General features: G+C 42.7%; 2 protein-coding genes across 3 annotated transcripts in view; one reads left to right on the top strand and one right to left on the bottom strand.

Moving 5' to 3' along the window:
* Positions 1 to 4,680, bottom strand: part of TMEM38B (transmembrane protein 38B) — a 48,092-nt gene extending 43,412 nt beyond the window's left edge. For both annotated transcript variants that reach the window (XM_090275947.1, XM_090275948.1), the window contains exon 1: positions 4,481 to 4,680. In XM_090275947.1, the coding sequence (XP_090132073.1) occupies positions 4,481 to 4,592 (112 nt within the window). In that variant the 5' untranslated portion in view covers positions 4,593 to 4,680. The remainder of the gene's footprint in view (positions 1 to 4,480) is intronic.
* Positions 4,681 to 6,365: 1,685 nt separating this feature from the next.
* LOC150013507 (WD repeat-containing protein 55-like) lies at positions 6,366 to 9,693 on the top strand. The gene is made up of 7 exons (XM_090275945.1): positions 6,366 to 6,624; positions 8,255 to 8,355; positions 8,445 to 8,532; positions 8,629 to 8,808; positions 8,905 to 9,004; positions 9,091 to 9,260; positions 9,339 to 9,693. Exons 1-7 carry the CDS (start codon positions 6,434 to 6,436, stop codon positions 9,640 to 9,642), a joined length of 1,134 nt encoding a protein of 377 aa, XP_090132071.1. The 5' UTR covers positions 6,366 to 6,433; the 3' UTR covers positions 9,643 to 9,693.
* The last annotated feature ends 18,277 nt before the right edge of the window (positions 9,694 to 27,970 follow it).

The raw sequence follows: 27,970 nt of genomic DNA, 5'->3' as shown, positions 1-27,970 counted from the left end.
GAAAGGTAAATAGTAAATATTACAGTATCGCACAGGTATCAACTGAAGAAAGCAGTTACCCGCTGGGGGAACAAGGAATAAATTGAAATTATTAAAAATTAGAAGCTTACAGGAAGAGCCAGAGAAGGAAAACTCTGACTCCAAAAAACCTCCGCTGCCTTGCGGCATACCTCTTCAGGGGAAAGGCTAAGGGAGTAAACCCCGACAGAAAATCCGGAGCCGGAGTCCCTAAGGCGGTTTGACGTTGTAGTCAACACCGGCAACTCCTGCGGCGCACCTGAACCCAAGCTGTATTGACTCCGTCTTTCCCTTGGACCCTTCAGCTGCGAAGAGAGGGGGGTCTGCTGCATGGGCAACAGCAGACCCTCCATATCACCCTGCCCAGGCTCTGTAGCTTCAGCTTCGCTGGAGAGGACACTCCAGCGTCATCGCAAGATGTCGATTCAACACGGGAGGAGACAGATACCGTGTCACTCCCGAGTCGGACTGCACAACCATTCTCGGCGGTGCAGATAGACTCTTAAGAAGCTACACCATCGTCTCTCGAGACGGACGGCTGCCGACGACGACGACAGGAAGAGCACTTTAGAGCTAAAACTGAGGCTCCTGAGAAGGGAATACTGCTCAGCTGGTGTTCTAGCTCAGTTCACTCACAAATAAATATCCCAAGCTACCCAGTCAGCAGCAGAGTTTGAACCTAATGAGCTATTTCTACTATACTACACTCGCTGACCAATATTTGTCAGGTCACTCAAATTTTCTAACTTTCCTTTCAATTAAAACATGGAAAGGCAATTTAAGAAAGGTTCTCTAAACACAAAGAGGTAAATTATAGATTGTCATTTCTGAGACATCCTTTTTCATCTGACACTCAGCAGAATATTTTTTAAGCATCATACAACTAAAGGGGATTTGGGGGCATCATGAATGTTCTCTTTTAATCTGGATGTTGATTACACAGATGTTCACTGTAAAAATTCATTTAGCTGTACATTTACAATTTTTGCACTTTTCTGTGTGTTTTTATATGGGGATTCATAAAAATAGCAAAACTATACTGCCACCTTCCAGAATCTCAGAACTGATAAATTAGAGGAGGGAATAATACCAAACTTTATTCCTAGATTTAATTCCTGAAAGCAAAGTAGAAACTGACTGGTGACAATGGAAATGACAGAAATCATGGAAGAAAACAACCATGTCAAATGACAACTTATTGAGAAATTGCTAAATACTGTAAAACCCAAGAACACTAACAGAACCTGCAAAGAGAGAGCACAGCATAATTGAAAACTTTGGAGTTAGCCCAATAGCTAGCCCCACAATTTACTGAACTATGTGTCTTAAGGAAGGTTATTTTATTCTTTACTCTAAGACGATTTCTCATCTGTAAAATGAGTTCAATAATACTTCCCTCAACGGGAATATGTGAGGGTTAAATTAATAGAGTGAAATGTTTTGCATGTATCTGAAATGAATGAATATTATTGTGTAGGAAAGGAAGTGCAACCTTATGTGGCCCTATAAAAAACTAAAGAGATGACAACATCAGCCTGGTTGAGTTTCTTTAGGGCCAGAATAGTATCTTTCATCTTGGTATACTCAACAGCTAATGTAGTGCCTGGTATGCAATCGTTTCAACGAATATTTGAGAGAAGTTAGCAAAACAGTGATGGGAGAATTAAAACAACAGATTTTGCATGTAAAAAATCAAGTAGAAATAACTGTAGATTAAATCTGCAGAAAGTCTCACAGAAAATAGAATGGAGGATTGAAAAAATGTTTATTTTATTGAAGATTTAAGTAAGAGACAGAGAAGACATGAAAAATGTAAGATATGAGATTAAAATTGATGATGTTAACTTTCTGTTAAAATGGTTTCTAACAGCTCCCAAAGCAGTGTTTCGCAACTTCCTAATAAAATACCTAGGAAAATAGAAACAAAACAAAACAAAACTCTATACTAGTAGCCAAAGCTGAAAACCATAGGCAAGGAGATGCTAGGAACCAAAGTTAAATATGCGGTAAATGGAGATACGCCAAGAAAAAAAGGAATTATTAAATACCTTGGTATCTTTGCGTAAGAAGTACAAGCCACATAGATAAAGGGGGAAAGCATCATCTGTCTTGGGTGTGAAGGCCCAAAACCCAAAGCAAATAAAAAAGGGAAGCTATCCTCATCTACACTACAGATGGAAATAGTCAATCCCCCTTTATTCTGTTGCCTCCCCTAGCATTTTTACAGATCTAGGTAAAGACTACAAATCATAAGATGTAAATGGAAGGAGAGTGGAAAGTGAGGTATTAGCAGTGGTAAAGTACATTCCAAAAATCAGAGTCTCAAGGAGTAATGTGCTTGAGAAGATAAAGATAAGAAGAACCCTGGTAAGCAGAATATAAATTGAAGTTTTATTTTACCGTAGGTCTGAGTTCTAGAGAATCAGTCACAGGAGATAGGAAGAAGTTCCCAATTTTAACTAAAAATTTACATAAAGTTTTGGCAAATCAGAATTCCTAAATAATTAAAATAATACACCAAATACATAGAGTTTAGCCCAGGAATGTAAGAACGGGTCATTTTTTAAAAATGTATTACGTTAGTTTTTAAATAGGAAAAACAATATCATCAACAGATTTACGGAAGTGGGAATACAAATGACCAATTAACTTAAGAAGCACAAATGTATTAACAACTATAACAGATGCAAATAAAAACTATGTTCTCTGATGATTAGAATGACAAGATATTCAAGACTGATTAAAAAAGCCAATACTGTGGAAGGCAATCTAACACACTCCTGGTAAAAGCTTAAATAGGTTTAGTATACTTTTTTGTGTGAATTCTATCATTTTTACCTGTTTACAAGTACTAGTACTGGAATATTATGCAATTATGGGACAGCATTCAATGAGACCAGTGGTTCTCAAACTTTCTGGTTTCAGGACTCCTCTGTACCCCTAAAAATTAGCGAGCAGATGAACGGTCGCCTGAGGCTGGGAGAGGGTGACAACAAAAGGGCAGGAAGGAATCTCCGCTGGGTGATGAAACTGTTTGTGGTGGGGGTTAGATGACTGCCTATGTGTTCATCCAAAATCAAAAGGCCTTTACATTTAAAAAGGTGGCTATAATGCATGTAAATTAAACCTTTAAAAGTCCTGACATAAAAAAACTCTCCAAGACCTCAAAGACCTTTGGCTTATTTGAGTTTCATGTATCAACATTTGGAATATTAGAAATTATAACAAAAAATTTTTAAGTAGTTCTTTAGGTATTCATGTTAATAATAAACGCACTACATGTTAACATAAATAATGTATTCTTTAGGAAAATAGCTATTTTTTAAATCAAAAACCATTCAGAGAGAAAAGCCGCACTGTTTTACATTTTAGCAGATCTCTTTAAGGTCTGGCTTCAAATAGAAAAATGCTGGATTCTCACCGGTTATGTAGCCTCTGGAAAACGCCACTGTACACTTGTGAGAAAATAAATGTGAAAAAGACAAATAACAGCTGTGTGTTATGATGAAAATAAATTTGACCTGCAAGTTGTCAGGAACCCTAGGGGGCCCTGGACCACACTTTGAGAACCTCTGATTTAGCCTACACAAGAAAATAACAACTACTGAATGTGGCAAAAGAAAATGAACGTCTTTTCAAATGGAGGAAGCAATCAATCATCTTACGCAGACTATGTGTCTTTGTATAATGCAGTAATATTCCCCTGCATCAGGTCAAAACTTCCACCAAACGACGGCTTAGACTAGGCTACAAACGTCAGTGTAAAGGGAAAATGTTTCTGAGGTACCAGGGTCTGAAAAGCCGGCAGCACCCCCGCCCCGAACGCTGGCCCCAGACCACCATCGTAACAAAGCGCAGCAGCGCGGCTGGCGGCACTCCTGGTGGGGCGCGGGGGTTGGAGCGGCTGCCTTCAATCTGTAAAGAAGACGCGCCCAGGCAAGCAAAGCGCAATAAAAGGAAGTATGCCTGACTGGTGTGCTACCTGAGGCTTTTGGTTTAAGTGTTTATACAACTTTCAAAACTGGAGAGCGGTGCATAACTACCCATTACTCCAAGCAACTAAGACTCGCTGCCTGCGAGCTTTGTTCCCAGGTGACTTTTAAATACTTCCCAAGGAAGTGCTGGCACCCCCAGGAGACCGCGCGAGCCCTGGGCGGGCACGCGCACTAACGGGGCTCCGCCGGCGGCAGCGCCTCCCAGCCACCTGTCCGGGGAGTCCTTCCCGCGTTGTAAGGTCAGCCCCAGACGTCGCGGAACCCACGTCGCGCCTCCTTGGACGGGTACTGGGACCACCTCCCTTCCCGGCCTCAGTTGCCCCATCTGCACTGGAGGGGTCGATGGAGCCGACCCTTGGCGCCCCTCCAGCTCGACTAGAGGGCTCTCTAGGGTAGAGGCAGCTTCCGCTCACCCGGCTTAGGCCGTCCTCACCTGAGGGGTCCGCTCCCCGGCGCCCAGCACTCACCCGGCTGACGCTTCAGCGCCATCACGGATACCAGGTAGTGGGCGATGTCAAAAAAGGGGAACATAGACATGCGAGAAAAGGCAAGGGTCAGCTCTTCCCACGAAGAGGCCATGACGACGCCCTGCCGCGGCGACCAAAGCAGCCGGGGCAACGGATTCCCAGTTCACGCGGGGAAGGTTGGGGGAGGGGCAGCCGCAGGCGCGCTTCGGCGCGGCCTCCAGGGGGCTGCGCGTGCGCGCTGGCACCCACGCCGGCGCGCGGAGGGGCGGGGCCGCGAGTCCGGGGAGTCTCGGGGGCAAGTGCGGGCGGGCGGCGGGCGGCGTGAGAGAGTTCGCGCTGTTTCCCCCGGGTTTGACTTCGTTCTCCTAATAAGGCCCAGCATCTTCTACGTGCTGGGAGCTGTGCCAGACCGGGAAGAGTGAGCATAGGAATAAGACATAGATGGTGAATAAGAATACCATTGTTAATGCTAACATTTAGTGCATTTATTATTTTTAAAATGAATACGAAACGATTTTAAAATTTTGTTATAATTTTTAATATGCTAAGTATCAATACATGTCACCCACATAAACAAAAGCTTTGTGGGGTCCTCAAGAAACACTTCTGTCAGCTTTCTTAAATATTTAATTTGCATACATTATATTCACCCATTTTCATATCTAATTTTATGATTTGGACAAACACATGCAGTCTAAAGGGAAGACCCTCAGTCGGATTTATTTCTGTAAATTAATGTCATTCGCCGATATTTCTTGGGCAGCTATAATGTTCAAATCACACTGTGACTTACTGGAAATATTTAAAAAGAATACAATTAATATCCTTCCCTCAAGGAACCTGTGTGCTCCCAAGAGAAATTTTTTTAAAAATTTAAGGGATGCGTGTCATTTGTACAAAGCAGGTAGTGAGACATATAGGAGCCGTGGTAGGGCACTTCCGAGGAGAGGAAGATTATTTCAGGGAAGTGGTAAGGTGAACTGGCCTTTAAAAGCTAGGTTAGAGATGGAGGGAGGTATTTTCGCTAGACTACAAGGTTGGAAAAGAAGTCCTTGAAAGGCAGACCAGAAATCAGGAGGTTAGGCTCAGGGTCTTAAGTTCTTGATCACAACAGTACAAATCAGAGCCAGAATCCAGACCCTTAACCATTATGCTAAACTCGGTTTTGTTTTGTTTTTTAGAGGGGTTGTGATCAAGCAACAAAATTAGGAATAGATTGGTAAGAAGAGACAGGGAAGAGAGAGGGTTTTCCCTTGCCCAAGCAAAAGGCAGTGGAGGCTGAGGACAACGGGAGCAGAGACCGGTACGAGGAAGAATCAGTCGAAACAGAACAGGCTGAGTGTTAACTTGTCAAAGAAGGATATGGGCAATGGGTGAGTAGGAGGATTATGGTTGAATTCAGAGAACTGGAAACAAGAAGGAGGAGCAGGTTTGAGTAGGAAAAACAAATTTAGTTTGGTATTTTTTATTTGATATGTCAACAAATCGTGCTGGCACCAGGAAACTGGAAATGCATAATGAGCTACTAGATAAGTAAGAGCTGCTTGGAAGTATGCACTGCAAGGGAGACTTACATTGATTTTTTTTAATCTGCTTATTTATATGTTCATTTTAATTCATTTATCAAATGTTTTTGTGCATGCATGCTAGGTACCAGGCAATTTGCTGGATGTCAGAGGCCCTGCCCTAAACTCTAGGTGTTCAAAAGGTAGGAAAATTTTAGTAAACCTCCATATGTCATTACTTATCAAGAAAGAATAGAATTGGTAAAATACTTTTCATGTATGGTTTTCCAAGCAAAAACTTCCTATAGAGAAAGGTTTATAGATCTCTAGCAAAACTAAATAAAATAAATTTTTTTAAAAAACTGTGATTATAGGCCGCTGACTCCTGCAGAGCGGCTGGTTTGGGGGCTCTTTGCACCGCTCCTGCGCAGTTCGAGTCCTCTGGTGCATGGATCACACGTGTGAGGAGAGGTCCGTGGAGGATAGGAGCGACGAGGAAGACTCCGACTCCCCGGAAGTGCCGGCCCGTATCCGGGACACCCCTGAAGACATCGTTTTAGAAGCGCCAGCCAGTGGGCTGGCTTTTCACCCGTCCCGCGACCTCCTGGCGGCGGGGGACGTGGACGGGGACGTGTTTGTGTAGGTGCACGGCAGGACTGGGGACGTGGTGAGCGTGGTGGGCGCGGGGGCTGCCGGGTCTGGAAGCTATCCAGGGATGGAGCAGGGAGGCGAGAGGAGGGTGCAGAGAAACAAATTTTGCAAGACTCGTATGGTCTGATTCGTTCATTAACATTGGGCTTTAAACAAGTTACCACACAAATCTCTTGAAAGAACAGAAGAAATGTGAGGGAGCATAGTGACAGTAAGCACCAGGACAAGCCCAGCAGGGCCCCTGCTTTTGTTTCTTGCTTACCTAACTGATCTTTTGAAAACACAAATCCGACCACCTACCTCACTTCCTTGATTAAAACCCTTGAATGGTTTACCTTTGCTTTTAGGATTAAGTCTAAACTCCTTGACCCACTGGCCCTTGCTTGCTTTCTCCTTTATTCTGTGCTCATTCATCTTTACCTTTGTAATTATCTTGAAGCCTCAGCTCCTTTGCACGTTCTTTCTGCCTGGAAAACTCCTTTCCCCTCACTTGTATCTCCTCTCCTCGAGTTCTCAGCATATCTTCACTCGTCTGCTGTGCCCCAGACTAAATTAGATTACCTATTAGATGCCGCCTTGGCACCAGATGTTTTCCCCTCATAAACTTCATAATGGTTTGTAATCATACATCGGTTTGTGTAATTAATTATTTGAATGCTTGTCTCATCCATTAAAAAATGTGAATGTTGATTAAGTGGCCTTTTCATGCTAGGCACTGGGATAGAGCAAACAGTAAGTAGGTACAGTTCTGCCCACCTGAAAATCACTGGCAATTAAGCACTCATTCATTCGGCCCATTTGAGGATCAGCTCTGAGCCAGGCACTTGGGGATACTCTCTGGACAGGTGTTTTGGCTTGCTGAGTTTACAGGCTGGTGCCTCTCTGTTCTACCTCCGTTTTGATCCTGGCTCTTTTTCAGTATTTGGTCACAATGTGCCGTAATTAATTGTGGCTTTCTCTAGCTCCTGCAGACCTGGAGTGCAAGAGCTCTGTCTTACTAATCTTTACATTTCCAACTTCTGGGGCTGTTCTTCTCTCTTACTGTTCTTTACATTTCCAGCTGCTAGGGCTGTCCTTCTGTCATTAATTTTTTTAAATCCTTACCTAAGGATGTTTTTGATTTATCAGAGAGGGGGGAAGAGAGAGAGAGAAAGAGAGGGAGAGAGGCATTGATGCTAGAGAGAAACATTGATTGATTGATTGCCTTCTGCACCTGCTCTGACCGGGGATTGAAACTGCTCCCTTTTATTGTTTGGGATGACGCTCCAACCAACTGAGCCACTGGCCAGGGCCTGTCATTAACATTTCTGGGCCTTCACAGTGATCTAGATCTAATATTCCTTTAGGATGGGGCTTATAGGGGTGATGAAGAGGGGTGGGGTGACATCACAAAGAAGTCTCAAGCAAAAGCAAACGTACTTTGAATTACTGTGTGTCAAATGAGAAAAAGACCTAATACTTGAAGCTCACTGAAAATGGAAAAATGGGATGGTAAGCTCCTTATGCTTAGAGGTGTACTAGCAGGAACTCCTCGGTAGGTGGAAAATTGGCTAGTTTCTACACTCCATGCATCCCAGGCAGGCGCTGGGGTCATTCACTCTCCTCCACCTCTCCCCAGCTTTTCCTACTCCTGCCAAGAGGGAGAGACCAAGGAGCTCTGGTCCTCAGGTCACCACCTCAAGTCTTGCCGTGCTGTGGTCTTTTCTGAAGATGGGCAGAGTGAGTATTAGGATCCTAAGGCAGCCAGCAGTGTGCTGGTGGGAAGGGAGCAGTGAGCAGCACCATGACCTGGGCACCTTTTCCCCCAGAACTTGTTACTGTCTCCAAGGACAAAGCCATCCATGTTCTAGATGTGGAGCAGGGTCGACTGGAAAGACGCATTTCCAAAGCTCATGGGTAAGGGGAGCCAGTTGTGCACTGAGGTGAGGGGTAAGGACTTGTAGCTTCCTACTGGGACAAAGATGCTCCAAGAACTTCTGCATCTGTCTCTAGTGCCCCTATCAACAGCCTGCTGCTGGTGGATAACAACGTTCTGGCCACTGGGGATGACACAGGTGGCATCTGGCTCTGGGACCAGCGGAAGGAGGGCCCCATAATGGATATGCGGCAGCATGAGGAGTACATTGCTGACATGGCTCTGGACCCAGCCAAGAAGCTGTTGCTGACAGCGAGGTACAACCTCAGAGCTGCCTCCCTCCCCTTCCCTGTGTGAAACGCCTCCCTCAATAGGAGCCTCTGGCCAAGCCTGCTGCTCTGCTTTCTCTACAGTGGGGATGGCTGCCTGGGGGTCTTCAATATTAAGCGGCGCCGGTTTGAGCTGCTTTCAGAACCTCAGTCTGGAGACCTGACCTCTGTCACAATCATGAAAGTACAGCTGGGTATGGAGGCATGGGTGTGTGCGAGGGACTCGGTCTGACATGGTCCACAAACATGGTTTGTCATATTTCCCTGTAGTGTGGGAGGAAGGTGGCTTGTGGCTCCAGTGAAGGTACCATCTACCTCTTCAACTGGAATGGCTTTGGGGCCACAAGTGACCGCTTTGCCCTGAGAGCCGAGTCCATTGACTGCATGGTTCCAGTCACCGACAGCCTGCTGTGCACTGGGTCCACTGATGGAGTCATCAGGTGAGAGAAGCCGGGCCCTCAGGCCAGGAAGGGTAGGCCCAACCGGCCAATACCCAACGCTCTTTTCTCTCTGCCCAGGGCTGTGAACATCCTGCCTAACCGAGTGGTAGGCAGTGTGGGCCAGCACGCCGGGGAGCCTGTGGAGGAGCTGGCCCTCTCCCACTGTGGCCGCTTCCTGGCCAGCAGTGGCCATGACCAGTGCCTCAAGTTTTGGGACATGGCCCAGTTGCGGGCTGTGGTGGTGGATGACTACCGGCGGCGCAAAAAGAAGGGAGGAACGCTTCGGGCGCTGAGCAGCAAGGCTTGGAGCACCGATGACTTCTTTGCAGGACTGAGGGAAGAGGAGAAGGAGGAAGAGGAAAGTGAGGACGACAGTGACTGAGAGTGACTGAGGGGATGAGCTGAATCTCAATGACAGGTCCTCACTGGGCAAGTCTTGCTTCCTGGGCTGAATCTCTAGGGGCTATGAATTTATCATACCTTCTTGTGCAGCATAAGGAGATGGGGAGACAGAGGCTCAGGACTGTGGGGAGTAGAGCTGCTCACTTAACCAGTGTAAGACAAATCCACAGCCTAAGCAAGACGGCACAGACATAGGTGTACACCAACCAGAGGTTTAATATAAATACAAGCAGCATAGAAAAACAAGCCAACAATACACATATACCAAAACCAAAAGCCAAGTGGTGGGGACAAAGGGCAGATTTCTGACCCTTTGGCTCAGCCATCCCCCAAATAAAAACCAACAAAGACAAAAAAAACAAAAAAAAAAAAACTGTGATTATACTTTCATGCCTTACTTGGTTCTTTCTATACTTTGTATACATTCCTTTGTCTTTGTTATAAATAAATAAATAAATTATTTTGGGGTTAGTACATGCCTCTTATTTGTGCAAACAAACATGGTCATACCACTAATATTAATCAAGTTAATTCTAGGCCAACTCACATAGCTCTTAGTTTCTGCTTGCTTATCATCCCTTCAAGTTGGCAACATTCCAAAACCCAGTATCAGACATGGTAATCCTATTTCTTCTCTGCAAGACTGCTTTCTATCGGTCAAGTGGCATGCCTTGCACTTTGGGAAACCAATAACAATAATTTTTTAAAGAACTAGAGTCCATGATTAGGAAGTTTCATAGTAAAGGGGCTAGTTACACTTCTAAACTTTAGTATTCTGGTTAAGCATTTTCATTTTAGTTATTTTGATAGGTATTTGATAACTACAGCACATCAGATTATAGTGTAATAATATATGGCATTTAAGACAAAATATGTTTAATTTGCATTAACCCTTTTTAATGTTCAGCATCATCAAGGAGAATTGACCTCAAAATACCCACTGAATTCTATACAGTGAGATGATAGTGCATGAGATTTAAGTGATAAACCAATTTAAGTATACACTCAACTCTTTAGATTCAATCTGTACCTTTAATATGGTGACTTGGAAAATCTGACTTGACTCACTTATCTCTTGCACTAGAAACTAAAACCCTTTTCTATAAACATCACGTATACCTCTAATGTTCACTACTAAACTAAAAATGTTCTCCATGTGTAACAAGTGCAAATTTACCTAATTAAAAAATCTGGTGTTATTAAAAGGACTATTGCTAGTATTCATTAGCGTAAAGACTGCCCAAAACTGCAGTCACTTACCAGTGCCAAAGCTGCTGGTTCTCTGTGGTTATCAGCATGCAAGGTTTTAATCCATCTATGTTCAAGAGTCGTCGTCGTCGGCAGCCGTCCGTCTCGAGAGATGATGGTGTAGCTTCTTAAGAGTCTATCTGCACTGCCGAGAATGGCTGTGCAGTCCGACTCGGGAGTGACACGGTATCTGTCTCCTCCCGTGTTGAATTGACATCTTGTGATGACGCTGGAGTGTCCTCTCCAGTGAAGATGAAGCTACAGAGCCTGGGCAGGGTGATATGGAGGGTCTGCTGTTGCCCATGCAGCAGACCCCCCCTCTCTTCGCAGCTGAAGGATCCAAGGGAAAGACGGAGTCAATACAGCTTGGTTTCAGGTGCGCCGCAGGAGTTGCCGGTGTTGACTACAACGTCGAACCGCCTTAGGGACTCCAGCTCCGGATTTTCTGTCGGGGTTTACTCCCTTAGCCTTTCCCCTGAAGAGGTATGCCGCAAGGCAGCGGAGGTTTTTTGGAGTCAGAGTTTTCCTTCTCTGATGTGCCCTGACTGGAAGATTGAACCAGCGACACTTAGCTCGCAGGCCGACGCTCAATCCACTGAGCCAAACCAGCCAGGGGCTGGTTTCAAGAGTCACAGGTACCATTAAAGCAGAGAATGATAGAATTGTGGAAGTCGAATGAACCTTTTTTAAAAAAGTACTTTGGATTGCAAGTCGTAGAAAAGAGTTCTGAGCAACTTAAGCAAAATGAGGGATTTCCTGAAAAACTACCAGGGAACCTCATGAAAACCAAGGAAGATTTGAGCCATCAAGCCCCAAGAAGAGCAAGAGGCTGGGCATTTCTGGGAGCAGCAGCAGCAGGTAGGTGTGGGCTGCTCTCAGTTACCAATGATAGTCAGTGTTAACATTGTTCAGTCTCTGTGTCCCCCCGTTCAAGAATGCTCTGGCCTGGGACGGATCTCTTCCCCTGCTTCACTAGCTCTGGAGTGAGGCTGCATCACATGAACCCACAGAATCCCTAGGTATCATAGGCAATATCCTGGGAATGGAGGGAGCCAGGCAGCCATCGCAGGAGGTATCTATTACAATCACTTTCTTTAGCCCAATCATTTCAGAGTAGGAAACTCAATGCTAGAGACAGATCACAAAGGCAGTTAGTGATAGACCAGGATTTGCTGTTATCCTGTTACAATCAGTCTCCCCTAAATACTCCTACTGGGCTTTCTTCTGTCCCACAGACCCCAGATACTCTCCCAAATTGTCTTGTACTGACAGAACCAGTATCCCTACAGCAATGAAAAGGCCATCAGAAGAGAGCCAGGAAGACCTATTAGGAGTCAGGGCTTTGGGCGAACAGCCAGGATTAAAGGAGTTTATAGTTTCCGGCATAACCAGTTTGTTGAAGGGGCTGAATTCAGTGGAGGCACAATCAGAAAGTAGATTTATCTTCCTCCAGACAAAGCCCCCAGCTAAGATCCTGTGTCAGATCTCTTCCCATCTTTTAAAATTTTCTCAGCATCTCCTATGGCTTCCTGGTCATTTAAGATACTAAAAGGTTAAATTAAATAAAAAATTAGAAGTACAGTTCAGCTAAAATATCAATCTTACATCCAATTCAGAGCTTCTCCCATTCCATCAGCTCAAGTCTGCCTGGCTTAGAGACTTGCAGTGAGGGAAAGGGGGATGGTGTGGTCGTTCAACCTTTCCTCATCTTCTGGCCCTTCCATCTACTGTCTTTTCCAAGGCCAAGGTAGTGGTTAGGGAAATTATAGAAAAGGAACAAAGGACCTTCTAGTTAGCAAGTGTTGGTTATAGTTCTTGTTTTTGTCTTTGTTTTTGCTATTGATATTCTGCTTTATGGCAGGCTCCCAGTGCTGACTCATTCATGGGGTATATTTGTGGTTTCCAAGGACTCCCGACATCTACACTAATAGTAGACACCAACAGATGGCAAACCCAACAGGCATATCCAACTCTGCATGTTGAGTTAAAACATTAAATAGGGCTTTTCCAGCCTCTCAGCAAGGGGTGGCCAAGTGTTAGAATATTGGCAATTGAAACTGGATAGAAAGTCTGTTACATGCTTCCAAAAAAGTGAAGAAGAACAAAGCTGGAAGATCGACACTACTCAACCTCAAGACTTACTGTACAACTACAGTAACCAAGACAATGTGGTGCTTGTAAAATAACAAACAAATAAGTAAATGAAAACCACATGGATTTTTAAAAAATGATCTGTGTCCTTGAGATGGACTCTATCCTTTTTATTTCCATCCCTGGCGTTGAGCTGGGGCAGCCATGTTGTGACCATGGGAGAAAAGAGTCAAGAAAATAGCAGATAACTGAAGGTACCAGCTACCTCTCTCAGACTTAACTGTTATATGAGAAAAAGAATCCTTTTTCTGTTTAAACAGAGTCTGAATTGGCTTGAAGGAGGGAAGCACCTCTTTCCTCATAGAGACAGGGGTAAAAAAGCAAAAATACTTTAACTCTTTGAGTTCTCTTCTATGAATTTCCTTTCAAATTTTTGACCTCTTTGGCTGTTGGGAGTGACGGTCTCTAGATCAATTATCTCTAATTAAGTCCTGCTTATGGTCTACTGCCTCTTCAGAATGTGGAGGTAACATCTATCTTAGGAACCCTAGCTGGATTTTTTTTTTACATCATTATTATTTTTTAATATGTTTTATTGATTATACTGTTACAGCGGTCCCAATTTCTTTTCCCTCTGCTCCCCTCCACCTAGTGACCCCCCCTCCCTCAAGTTGTCCCCCCCATTTTAGTCCATGTCCATTAGTTGTGCATATAGTTCTTCTCAACCTCTTCCTGTCTACTCCACTCCCTCCTACCATGCTCCTTAATTCCTGCACCATCTCCCTCCCTCTCCCCCTTCCCCTTCCCTGCTGACGTCCCCCCAATATGTTCCCCATACCTATAATTCTTTTCCCACTCTGGTTGCCTACTTAGTTTGCCTTTGTTTCGATTCCCTAGCTTCTGTTGTTGGTTGTTGTGATACAGTTTTCTTTTTAATGTTCATAGTTTTGATCCTCCTTCTTCTAACCAGTCCCTTTAACATCTCATATCACAGTGGTTTGGATCTGATGAACTCCTTCAGTTTTACTTTGTCCTGGAAGCACTTTCTCTACCCTTCCATTCTGAATGACAATTTTGCTGGATAGAGTATTTGTGGCTGTAGGTTTTTGATTTTCATTACTTTGAATATTTCTTGCCAGTCCCTTCTTGCCTGTAGGATCTCCTTTGAGAAATCAGCTGATAGTCTAATTGGGACCTCTTTGTACATAATTCTTTTCTTCTCTCTTGGTGCTTTTAAGATTCTCTCTTTATTTTTAATTTTTGACAATTTGATTATAATGTGTCTTGGAGTGGTTCTCCCTGGGTCCAGTTTTTCTGGAACTCTCTGTGCTTCCTGGACCTGTAAGTCTATTTCCTTCCCCAGGTGAGGGAAGTTCTGCTTCATTATTTTTTCACATAATTTTTCTATTTCTAGTTCTTCTTCTTCGCCCTCTGGCAACCCTATAATTTGAATGTTCGTTCGCTTATAGCTGTCCCAGAGGTTTCTGAGCCTCTCCTCATTTTCCTCACTTCTTGCTTCCTCTTTCTGCACTGGTTGACTGTTTGTTCCTTCCCTATGTTCTGATTTGTTGATTTGATCTCTGGTTTTCCTTTCCTCACCACTTGTCTCGTATGAGGTTTTTGTTCGTTTCAGTATGACTAACTTTCATTCCTTCCCTGTCTTGTTCCAAATCTTTTGTTAATTCTATAAGCCACCTTATGACTATAGCTCTGAACTGAGCCTCAGAAAGATTTCCTATTTGTTCCTCTGTCAGGTCCTGCATCTGCTGCCTGATGAGCTGCATCACGGGGATTTCAATCATGGTCTGTTTCATCCTGTCAGTTTTCTGTTTACCTTTGTTTCCTGGGTGGGATGTAGGGGGCGGCGCCCCGTGCACTTGTCACTGCCTGGTGACAGGCGACCTTTTTCACCGCTCTGTGGCGCTTTGTGTGGGGGTGGGGGTCCAAGATGGATTCCTGCGTTACTCTCTGCTGAGAAACCAGGAGGCTCCTTCCCCACGGCCTCACCATTCAAGGCAATGGGGGGAGGTCTGTCTTCCCCAGCGTTGGAATCACGAGCTGCCAGGTCTCGACTGCAGCCGGGATTGCTCCCCTGGCGTTTCTCGCGGTCCCGCTGCTATCCCCGCTGCTACCGCAGACAGCACAGCCCGACCTTTCCATCCCGATTCCGATATTGCCCCCTCCTATCAGTCCAGACGAGCACCGCTGGTTTATAACGTCATATGTTGGGCTTCCATATAGTTTTATTTTCTGGAATTTCTGGTTATCTTTGGTTTTGAGATAGTTGTATTCCTACTTAGTTGTGGAGGGAGACAGAGCCTGTCCATCTAAGCCTCCATCTTGGCCAGAAGTCCCCTAGCTGGAATTTTAAGATAACAAGTCCCAGTTAACATCTTGTTACGTCAGAAAGCAGGCAAAAGAGAAAAATCAAAATGAGGTTGATGAATACAGTCTGAAAGAAAATGCATGTAGCTAAGGCTAGGAACTCACAAAATGTCAGTGATCTGTATAGATGGGTTGATTAAACCAAAACATCACCAACGAGAACAAAATGTGCACCTGATATTTGTGCAAACAAAGAGAATCTACCTAGAGATTAATAAATGTGTCCAAACAACAGGAAGGGCCAGAAATACAGAGAGGGTAAGTGCAAGTGCAGTGCATTCTGACCTGTAACAATCACAAAGGCAAACCAGTCCAATGTAAAGCTGCCCTTATATGACCAAGGACAATAAAAACATACTCCATTGTTGAACCCCAAAGCTGTCTACCGTTTGTACAGGATGACTCTACATTCCATAGCTGCCAGGCCTATTTTTAAAGTCCATGTTCAATTAGTGGAACTGTATAGGAATGGATAGAAAGTATGTATATTCCAGGGATTCCAGGGATTACTGTATGTTCTTTAAATATCTGTTAATCTGTATAAGTCATGTAAGATGTAAAATATGTAAAATGTAAATATTGTTAGTATTTATTATGCACAGTTTTACATACAAAAAAAATAGTTATCAACTTTCATAGCCAGGGGGAAAAGCTAGAATGAATATTTCTAATAATAGCACAATTTCTTATAGGCATTATTATTTTCTAAGAAGGGGATAATTTCCCAAAGTGATTTAAACCAGTTCACAGACTAGAAATCCATCACAGACAATCCTATATAAAGCTTTTCTTCTCTTTCAGTATAGTCAGCTGGACAATCAGTTTATTTATAAATATGGATCTCATCTTTCAGATGGGGCCCATCAGATCATAATAACAAAGTCTTTTCCTCTACCTCTTCAGCTTCCTCTCTATTAGGCTTAGCCAGCCAGAAGCAGCATATCAAACTGTATTCTTGACTCTATACCAAAGAATTCATTTGGGAAACTTTTTCATCTTGGGAGACTGTGAAGGATAGTGGTAACAGAGAATACACAGTCTCTAGCCAGACATTCTACTTATTGTGTAACCTTATAGAGAGTAGTTGGTAAATCTCTATAGCCTGAGTCTTCATCTTTAACCCAGGATTAACAATTTTTACTTCAGTGTTGTTTTTGAAATTAAGAGAACATGCATATAACTTGCTTACCATAGTACCTGATACATGGTACCTGCTTTATAAATCTTAGCTGTCACTCCTCTCCTGTGAAATTGAGATCTCAGAAGGAATTTAGACATCTCTTTCCTACTGCATTCTTAACTACTACAATTAAATAGATGGTATATGTATAGGTGGATAATATGTATATTCCAGGGATGGCTTCAATCACTGCATGTTCTTTAGATATCTGTAAATCTGTATAAGATGTAAAATCTGTAAAATGTAAAAATCGATTAGTGTTTATTATCGATGAAGCTGGATATCCTTATAGCTTTGCATACAAAAATTAGTTGTCAATTCAAAGGTATAGTGGTTTAGAGTGCAGGTGCTGAAACCAGTTGTCCTGGGTCAAATCCTGGCTCTGCCCCTTGCTAGCTGAATTACCTTGGACGAGTTTCGCTGTGCTTCACTTTTCTCATTTCTAAAATGATGAAAATAATACTGTGGAGCTCATGGGTTTTTATGAGGATTAAATATATTAATATATGCAAAGAACAGTGCTTAGCACAGAGAAAACCCTCAATAAATGTCATTTATTATTATTCAGAACTTACTCAACATTATGAGGACTTTAATAATTTTCTCATGATGAACAGAATTCAATTTAAAACTAATTTCATAGAAAATACCTACCACATAAAATTTGTGCTAACAAATTATTAAGGTAACACTCAAATTTGTGCTCTGGTATATTGACCTAAATAATGAACAGAATGATCAGTGGGTATTAAAAAAGAATACTTGGGTCACAGACTTTAATAAGTTCAGTAAAACTGTCTTTAGCATTCCAAGAAAAGATATAGGCATTTCTCCTTTATTTCTCTTCCATTGGGTCTGTTTTTTATTCGTATTACCTTCTCTTGATCATTATACCTAATAATAATCATGTATGCTCAAAAAGAAATAACAGTGCTTCCCTTAATACATGAAGATGATGCTATTGCTTTTGACTAAGGACGTGTTCCTCAGGTTTTCTAGAAGTTCTCTTATTACATTCTCTCAGCTAGAAGTCATCTGCATTGAAATTTATTAGTTTAGTTAGAAAAAGTCTTTAGCAGAGCCTCCAGTCCTCTAAATTCACCTAACGTTGAGGTGTCAAAGTAAAAATAAATAAGTAAATAAATAAATAAAATTAGCCAGGGCATGTTCTAAAGAGGGGCTGGAAGCATCCCTACCAGACGAAAATGAGGACAACTAAGCCAACAGCTGCTGCAAATCCACAGCCAGGAGAGAGACTGAGGATAAAATTAGATAAAGGAATGTTGAGACTAGCTAGCTAGAGTGGGTAACTGGCAAATCTGGTCAGTCAGATTGAACCTGAGACTAAGAAATCCAACCCGAGGACCAGATGAGATTTAGTTACTTGACTTAAATAGGACAAAGTCAAATATTACCAGACAAAATGTCAGGTGAACAAAGTCAGGCCAATGAAGCAAGGAACACCTCTGTGACAAGGTGTGGATGACTAACCACAGTTAAACTATTGAGACTAATTCTTGGCAGGAGCCAAACAAGGAATTCTCCCAGAAAGATGAAGAGTTGCACCCAAAAGGATTTGCTATCCAAAAGACACCTTCTAACAAAAAGCTCTAACCACAAAAAAAAAAAAAGTAAATAGGGTTGCATTCAAATTAAGCACTTCCAATTATAAAAAGACACCATTAAGAGAAAAAGGCAAACATAAAGTGGAAAAAGATACTTGCTAGATGTATTTATCTCCAACAAAGGAGTCTTACTCAGAAAATATAAAGAACTCATATAAATTAATAGGTAAAAGACAACTGTTTTTTTTTTTTTTTTTAAATCAGTACAAAGCTAAACAAAAATTTCAACAGGTAATTCACAAATGAGGACATCCAAGTAACCAATAAACTCAACCTCAGTAGTCATCATGGAAATGCAAATTAACACTTCAATAAGATACTACTATATGTTCATTAAAATGGTTGAAATAAAAGAGAGAGAATACCAAGTTCTGATGAGGATGCAAAACAACTCCAACTCTCTTACACTGCTGGTGAGAGTAAAAATTGACATACCCACTTGGAAAACTGTTGATATTGCTAGAAGTGAACATGGTTATCCTCAGACTCAGCAATTCCATTCCTAAAAGAACACATGTTCACCAAAAGACATACACTCAAATGTTTATAGCAGCATTATTTATAATAGCCCCAAACTGAAAACAACCCAAATGTTCATCAAAAGTAATTTGAGTGAATAAATTGTGTTATACACTCGCAATATATGTACAATATATATACAATATTTTACACAGAAAATGAAATGTTGCTACCTGCATCAACATCAATGAATCTCAAACGTAATGTTGAAAGAAGCCAGAGATTCTTTTTTTTAATTGTTTTTCTATTACAGTTGTCTTATTTTTCCCCCATTGCTCTCCCCTACCAGGCCCCCCCACCATCAATCCCCACCCTGTTGTCCATGTCCATGGGTCATTTACACTAGTTCCTTGACAGCCAGAGATTCTTTTTAAAGTACATTCTGCATGACTCCATTTACATGAAGTTCAAAAACAGGCAAAACTAATCTATGGAGTCAGAAGTCAGGATAGTGGTTGATCTTAGAAACAGGAGGAGAGGGCTTCTGGAGCTTCGGTTCCATTTTATGATGCTGGTGTGTTCACTTTGTGAAAACTCATAGAGTTGCACTTATAAGATTTGTGCACTTTTGACATATATTTTATACTTCAAAAACAATTTAATTGAAGAGGAAGAATGACATTTTCTAATAAACTTACTAGGCTGCCCAGCTAGGTTTTCTGTCTCTCCAGAACAAGCCCAGTCTGTGTGTGAGCAACAGAGTGAGCCGAAGTACAAAAGCCCACCTGAATTCTTGTTTAAGTTTTTGTAGTCCAATCAAAGGCATTGCTGTGTCAACAGATCAGTCAGAGGTTTCTTCTGCAACACTGAGAAACAATAACCACGATGCACACAATTTCCTTAGTTCCACACCCTTCTGCAGTCTTTCCTAAAGAAGTCCCTTCAGATGAAGTTAATAATAATCACCCTGGAGTCAAGGTTTAGGTCCTAGTAATCTCAGGCCTTAAGAATGATTGGCTGTTTGCATCATATACTTCTTTTAATATTCAGGGCAGAGCTGCTTACACACTGGGGGGTGGAGGGTGGGGGTCAGATGCCAAGTTCACTGTGAGGCCCCTCAATTACATGCCCCTGCATGTTGCAAGGGGTCTCTTTTCCCTGAAAGGGAAGTAATTTCAGCAAAGTAGGAGGAAGATTCTTGTATCATGTTGTTGCTTGAACAAACATATAATCTGGGCTCCAGACAGGCAAATTTTAGTGGGCACTTTGTCCTCCAAAGCCAGGTGGCAACAGCTCCTGAAGTGAGGCTCAAAATTCATGAAGCAGCTATTCCCCAGCAGGCTTCTGGATCATGAGAGCCACTGAGGGTGGGGATGAGGACACATCAGCTCCCCTGACGATTGCCATCAGAGTGGCATGGTGAAGCTGGTTCATGCATCTGATCAGTTTCATGTGTAGATGAGGAACACCTCCAGGCCCCCGGGACCTTTTGTCTAGTGGCGCACAGACCGATGAACAAAGACTGTACAGCATGATAAGTGCTACGTGGCGGGAAGCACAAGGTACTACGAGAGCTCTTGGAGGATGAGCCTCTAACCGAAACTCAAAAGGCTAAGAAAGTCTGGGAAACAGCTGTTCAGCAAATGCGCTAGAGTCATAACCCCATTTTGTACACCCCAGTGTTTTTCCTGCCATCCCTGGCTATGAAGCAGGCGATCTCTTTCGGGAGGTTACTAGCCAAACACATGGCAGCAAACTAGGCCGCTGAAGAGCGAGCCTTCTCCCAGATCTTAATTCACAGTGTGTCAAGCTTCCAACTAAAAGAAGAAACTTGAAACTTGACCAGGTCTGTGGTCTGCAAGTCTAGAATTTGTAACAGCTGTCTCCTAGAAGCCCAGGTTCAAGTTCATGAACGGATGTAACAATTTCTGTGTAAAGTAGGTGGAAGGACAGCTGTCTTAGGCAAGTCAGCCACCAGCCACTATTTGATGAACTATTTTGTAAAGCAACCTACTTCTCATGCTGCTGTTTATATATCCCACCATGGAAGCATGGGCCAAGCATTCCATACATGATTCACCTCCAGCATTATATTCAGAGCTCTCTAAGGCCCACTGCTATGTCTATTGGTACCTCATGTGGCACCTGTTCTATGACATATCACTACCAAAGACTGGGCTCAGAAAACAGATCATCTTTTACACCCTTCAGAATGGCAAAGAGCCACTAGTACCAGAGCAATTGCAGCATCTAGCTGACGGGGATTGGGAGTTGGGAAAGTGGGACTGAAGACTTGCTGCCAACTGCTGCAACATCTCAAACATATGGCATCCTTCCACTGCCCTCTTCCCAGAAAGTCCAAAGGCTAGCTACTATTTGGACTGGAGAACTGGCACAGAGTTGCAGGAAAGAACACCATAGTGGAAAGTTAGTGTCACATGCCAGTCCAGAGAGTTGGATCTTCATGAACAATGAAAGACAGACAATAAAGAACTCCATATCTTTATAAGAAGCCCCAATACACAAAACCACTGATAACTATTTAATCTTTCCTATTTAAGAAAAAGCCACTTTATTAAAGCTGTATCTATTTAATATATACCACTCATGAGGTTAAGAATAAGCATTCATCTATGAAACTATCACCACTAACTATGCTACAAGCATACCCATCACCTCTAAAAATTCTTCGATCCTATTATTTTTGTGTGCGTGTGTATGATACAAATACTTAATGTAAGATCTACCCTCTTAGTATGTAATACAATATCATTAACTGTAGGCTCTAAGTTGTAGAGTAAAACTCTAGGACTTATCTTTTATTAGGAAATCTTTGTACCCTTTGACTCATACCTCCCTGTTTCCCCCTCCCCCTGCCCCTGGCCACCACCATTCTACTTCTCTGCTTCCATGAGAGACTAGTTTAGGTTCCTTATGTTAGCAATATCATGTAGTAATTGTCCTCTCTTTATTTTACTTAGCATAATGCCCTCAAAGATCATCCATGGTGTTGCAAATGGCAGGATTTCTTTTTTCTTTTTTTAAGTTAAATAATACTCCATTGTACATATGTACCACATTTTCCTTATCCTTTCATTTCTTCATAATTGGGAAGTTTTCAGTCATTATTCTTTAAATAAGCTTTCTGCCCCTTTCTCTTTCTTTTCCTTCTGAGACTTCCAACATATGTATATTTGTTCCCTTAAAGATATGCCATGAGTCCTGTAGGATTTCTTCACTCTTTTCTATTCTTTTTCTTTTTGTTCCTCCAACTAAATAATATTAAATGACATGCCTTTGAGTTTGCTGATTCTTTCTCCTGCTTGACTGAGTCTGATACTGAAGTTCTTTATTGGAATTTTCAGTTCAGTCTCTGTTTTCTTCAGCTCTAGAATTCGATTAGTTCTTTTTTTATGAAGTTCTATCTCTGTTGAACTCCTCATTTTGTTCATGTAATGTTTTCCAGATTTCATTTCATTGTCTACCTGGGTTCTCTTGTATTCAGTTTCTTTAAGATGATTATTTTGGATTCTTTGGCAGACAATTCATGGACCTCTGTTTCTTTAGGGTCCATTGCTGGAGCTTTATTTTGTTCCTTTGGTGGTATTTGGTTCCTTGATCTTCACTAACCTTGTAGCCTTGCATTGGTGTCTGCACATTTAAAGAAAGCAGTCATCTTTTCCAGTCTTTACAGACTGGCTTTGTCAGGGAAAGTCTTCCAGCCAGAGATTCTGTATGGGCCAGCTGGCAGGGTCTTCAGGTGTGTCTGCTGCCAGGGTCTACAAGCAGATGGGTTTTGTCCCAGCATTAAAGGAGGTCTGCCACTGAGGTCTTCGGGCCAGCTATTGAGATCTGTGCACTCGTTGGCTGGTAAGAGCCTCCACCTCTTTTCTTTGTTCTTAGCTACTCTCCAGTTATCTATCTCACCTTGGCGATTCTTTCAGTGTTCTGGGTGAGGCACAACAGAGGGGGTCTCTCACATGGCTCCCTAAAAAGCTGGATCAGTCAGGCACTCACTTTGCCCTCTCTTGCCTCATGGAGGACTCATGAGCCAAGAGGATCTCTTTCAGCATTTTGCTGTGCTAGCTTGGGGGAAGTGTGACATGTGCAAAGTGACTCTTTATTCTTACCATTTCATTGCATCTTTTCTGATTTCTGTGCTCCAATGGGGTGCTGGAACCTCTCACCTGGATTTCAGAGCTCTAATGAAGGTATGTTCCTCTATGGATGATTGTTAAATTGGTTTTGGGGTCAGAGGAGATGAAGGCTAGGACCTCCCCTTCCACCATGTAGCTGATGTTACCCCTTTGACCTCTTCTATTACCTTTCTCTGGCTTTAAACCCAGGTGTGACAAAGGGCTTTGAATATTATGTCGCATTTGCATTTGCATTTTCTTTACTCCATATGTTGCATTTATAATTTCCACTGTGCTACCCTAGAAACTGAACATGGGCAAAGAACCCAAAGGTATTTGAACTTTGCTTTGGCATTCTGTCTAACCTGACATATAACTCCTTTCCCATTCTTCGCTTTGTCTTTAGTACGTTTGCCTCAATAGTGGTGTCACAGGTGGGCACAGGTAACCAGGTTCTTGGTGATGGCAGGCAAAGAATTGAACTGAACACACAGAGTTGATAGCAGAGAAAGAGAGCCGGTTTATTAAGTGATAGTACACTCCACAGAATATGGGAGCAGGCAAACTCTGAGCACAGATTGGTCCTCAGTGGCCGGAGGGTTCTGTTCTCATAGGGCAGATATTTCCTGGTTAGCCTTGGTGAATTTTTATTGTGCATGTGTGAGTAGTTATATTACTTTTGAGCTACTGTTCATCTGATCTCCCATGATTTTCCTTGAGGGGAGTATCACAGTGTGAATTTATTATAATACTATTGTACTGAAGCTGGGGTCATGTAGCATCTAAAAATCCAATAGAGTATTATTACTTTGACAAAAGAAGGTCATTTGCAGCAAAATTAACACCGAGGTTAAGATGTTTAAATATGCATTACTGTTTAGATTGTTCAATATTAAACTACTAGCAGAAGGAAGTCTGAACTTGCTTGGCTTATAATATCCAACCATTTAAGGAAACTAATTGAAAACTACTGCTGAAAGCTTTTCACACAAACACCTATCTTAAATCTATTGTAAACTGAGTGATAATATTTTTCTGTTAAGAAATTATTTACTTAAACACATCTGAAATCTTCCATCTTTATCCCTCTGCCCTTCCAATCTCTACCCTAAACAGGCTCTGAGGCTATGAGATTATAAGAATAATTTTTTATTTTATTTTTTGAGTGAAGCGGGGAACAGGCAGCACCGAAATATACTTTTCTGTTCTTCTCTTGACGGAAACTGGTTACTGCTGCATATTTAGGCTATTTTAGGGGTGCTGGAGAAGGCTGTGTGGGGAAATGAGCGTGTGTACTGAGAAGCCCTCAGTCATTCTTTAAGTTCAGGACAGTCAACCCTTTCAGCTCTGCAAATGAACTGTGAATTACCAGATCTCTCAGATCAGATGGAGATCCCTGAGGGAACGAGGACTTTGGAATAAGAGAAAGACACGTTCCTGTGCAGTGACAGAGATGGCTATGTGGCAATCTCCAGGCAAGATTTTTGCACCCAACAGTATAACCAGCTTAGAAACTAATTAGCCAAAGTGCTGAGTGCTAACCACCCAGGGCAGCAAGAACCTGATCCACGAAAGGGTCTGACTCCAGAATGGGTGGGAGAGACCAATTCAGGGAGCATTTGTAGATGTCTTGACCAAGAAAGGAAGAACCTGAATGGCATAAATACACAAGAACAGTGACAGGAAAGTCAGGGGCTAAAAGTGAGCTGGAGTTTATAAAAAGCACTTGTCTGGTTTATTTCAGTGGAACAACTTCACTTACCCATTTGGAAATTCAAATTAGTTTTTCCAGTTTCACAATGCATATTATATATATAAAGCTATATATGCATTTGTGTACAGTCCCACCCATACACAATAGAATGGAGGAGTCAGCCTCTAAAGACCCCTCCCGCCTATGGGAGGCAGCATGCTGGGGTAGAGGCAGGAAACACTTGATTCAGAATCAGAAGCCCAATTATTAACGGAGTGATGATTTTTTGGATGAGCCATTTAAGGTTTCTAAGTCTCAATTTCAACACTTGAAAATGGAATTGAAAATATCAGTTTTATTTATCTCAGTCTATTTTGAGGATTAAGTTATATACTTATGTTATATATTTTGAAAAAACATAAAGCTTTCTGTGGACATAACTTATTTTTAAAATCATCTGCGGAAGATTGTGGAAGATGACTAGCAGGCTCAGAGAACAAATTTTTAAAAAACTGCAATCGCCTCATACAGGTGCATTCTAATTTTTTTACCTGAAATACCTTGCCCTACCAGAGTGTAAATTCTGAAGGGCAAGTACAAAGTCGTAGACACATTTGTGCAGCCCATAGCTTAATGGGTAGTAGGTGCCAATAAATGTGGAATTGTACCAACTGGTTTCAGCTTTCACTTTTATGTATTGATCCACCAGGAGAGGAAATGTGAGTAAATTGGGAAGAAGGGAGAAGAGAAACCTTACTTTGTCAGAAGGAAAAACAGCTTTGTCATGCGGTCATCACTGGCCTTCACTGTGCTGCCCTTTCTCTATTCTGAACACAGACAGCTTCTGGGCACTCTAAATTGTCAAGAGCATTGTGGGCTTCCCAGAGTAGCAGCTTTGTGGGGCTACACACAGGACGGACTTTCTTTTTGCATTTTGTGGGGGTAGGTTTACCAACAAAGTCATTGTGCCTCTCCTGGCCTTAGCCCTCTGCAGATCCAGTTCTGCTGTTTAGGTTCATGAAGTACAAATTAACATAATCCGATTAGATTAGCTGCTGAGGGGCGTCTTTGGTCTGAAAAGCAGAGAAAAAGAAAAGTGTCTCACAAAGAAGGGAGCCTGGATCTGGGAAGGAGAGGGGCACAATTGCTCCTCTGCTGCCGGCCTGAAAGCTTGCACCTGCACAAGCCCTCTTGTAAATAAGGACTCTTAGATGGTATTAAACAGGGGACTGAGGATTCCGGGGGAAGCTCAGGGTGGTAAGCCCGGGGAAGAGAAAGGCAAGACGGCAGCTCTGCATCCCATTAATTGATTTATCTGGATCGGCAAAGCGGGGGTATTGCTGACAGAAGAGAATGCCAGTTTGATTCCTACTCAGCATGGAGAGTGGGTCAGCCCCATAATCTGGTCTATCAGGATAAGCGTTTTAGAATCTCTGCAAGAGACCGATAAGGGGTTTACTTGTAGGGAACAAAGTTCATTGGATGTTTGATTTCAGTACCTTCTGAATGGGACTTCTGTATCTTTCCTTTATTTCTGGGAAAAGAGAAAAAAAGCTAGGTGGTGGCAGTTGCTGTAGGCCTTTGGTGATGTGTGCTGCCTCAGGAGCCACAAAAGGAAAACTCAACGATCAACTTGTTATAACACTAGGTGAAGCCAGGGACATTTCTGACTGAGTGCACTTCTCTCTGCTATAGACAGTTTATGGGTATAACAGAACTTTTCATTATTTTGAAAACTAAGAAAGACATGCTAATCTATGTGTATAGTAAATGTTGAGCTTCGAGCAAGTGATTTCTCTTACCCTTCTTACATAGAAGAAAGGGCCAAGGACAGGAAGGAAAAAAACAAAACCGAGAAATAAAAGTTCACAACTTTCTCAAAAATTGGGGCCCAGAAAGAGATAGCTGGGTAAAGGTGGGTTCAGAGTCTGCTCTCCCCTGCTAGCCCCAGTGTTACTGGAACCCAGCAAAGAACTGGCGATGAAGAGGGGCTGCCTGGTGAGAGCTTTGGCTGCAGAGAGGAGGGAGAGGAACGGAAGGGGGGATAAATACCTTGACCTCTTTTCCTCTTCCCATTTTATGTTCTACCTCTACCTTCCATCGGGGAACCCAACCAGAAACCTGAGTGAGGGAGGCCAGGGTGGTGGAGGAGGCCAAGATTTGTAAGGTTCTGCCTCCTGCGGCCCAGGGCAGGGCTGGATTTCCACTGCCCCCTCCCCCAAGGAAGGACCAGGTAATAAATTTCAGTGAAAGGTTTTTCAATATCCAAACTGATATGGAGTATATAATATTAAGACCTTTTCTTGCATGGTTTGGATAAATCTTTACTTAGTCATGGTGTAATTGTGTTTTCATATACTGTTATGTTTTCCATCTATATGTTGACTGTGATGGAAAATATCTCTGAAAAAGTCAGACTTTCTCAGAAGGAACCTTTGCTAAAAGCTTCATGGAAAGGCAGAGCATCTTGCCTAAGGACACGTTGAGTCACTTTGTTTTACACCATTCAACCACTCTGTCTACATAAGACAATGTATAAAATGCAATTGTTTCAACCCACACCCAAAGGCTGTCAGAGCTAACGAGCTTCCCCAGGTCTGCTTCTCACCCTTTGCTCTGGGTGTCAGGCCCCCAGACCCCCTTTCTCACCTAAGGTGTTCTGCGTGCTTACTTCGGCTTCTAGCAGACAGCAGTCATTTTCCTCCCCGCCTCGCCAGACTCAATTTCCTGCCTAGGCACCTGAGCACCTGCAGGCCAGCTGGCAGTGTCGCCTTCATCCCTCTCTGAGGGGCCGAACAGCTCTAGGCACCAGGAAGGAAGATCCCCCATCACAGAAACTGGGAAGGATGGATATACTGGTGAAAAGACAGGAGACAAGGCAGAGAAAAGACAGCTCTGGGCACCAGTAAGCCCTCGGCCCTGTGTGTGAGTGTCTCGATACACCTACCTGGTGGACATGCGACATAAACAGATCTGCACATGGTAAGTTGGGAGTGGAGAAAGGACCTATCAGCACCTCAAGAAAGGCTTTTTCATATTCATTGAGAGTCTGTTATGTGCCAGGCATTACATAAATGCAATCGTCGATATGTCTAACAACCATTCAATGGACGTATTTGCTCCGGTCTACATTTGTGGAAACTGTGGCTTGAAAGAGTCTAACAGACACGCTTGAGAGCATGCAGTGAGTGAGCAGCAAGGCTGGGCTCTGAGCCCACGTCTGCCTTTCCCGTGGGCAAATTTCTTTTACTATCATTTTCTGCCTTCAAGAATAGAAACCGCTGATGGAAGAAATGCTTGCTGCAGGTAGGCAGTGACTGAAACATGGATGGGGAAAAAAGCACAGAATAATTTGGTTGGTGATCTGGGTTTTCGGTCCTGAAGAGTTCTTTGATAAAGGGAAAATGATGCAAAGGAAGCGCTGCGAGTTCCATTCCTCTCAGATAGGCATGAGGTTGCACAGCACTGTGGAACAGGTATCAGCAGAAACG

This window comes from Furipterus horrens, unplaced genomic scaffold (genome assembly GCF_987537825.1).
Source record: "Furipterus horrens unplaced genomic scaffold, mFurHor1.1.pri manual_scaffold_4, whole genome shotgun sequence".
Lineage (NCBI taxonomy): Eukaryota > Metazoa > Chordata > Mammalia > Chiroptera > Furipteridae > Furipterus > Furipterus horrens.
The sequence above is the reverse complement of the archived record's forward strand: the minus strand, read 5'-3'. Positions and strand labels throughout refer to the sequence as shown.

What these genes read in the sequence shown, in the direction of transcription:
- LOC150013507 (XM_090275945.1), top strand. Translation starts at nt 6,434, where the DNA reads ATGGATCACACGTGTGAGGAGAGGTCCGTGGAGGATAGGAGCGACGAG. An exon ending in CGCATTTCCAAAGCTCATGG is followed by an intron (nt 8,533 to 8,628) that starts GTAAGGGGAGCC and finishes ATCTGTCTCTAG; the next exon opens with TGCCCCTATCAACAGCCTGC. An exon ending in CCTCTGTCACAATCATGAAA is followed by an intron (nt 9,005 to 9,090) that starts GTACAGCTGGGT and finishes ATTTCCCTGTAG; the next exon opens with TGTGGGAGGAAGGTGGCTTG.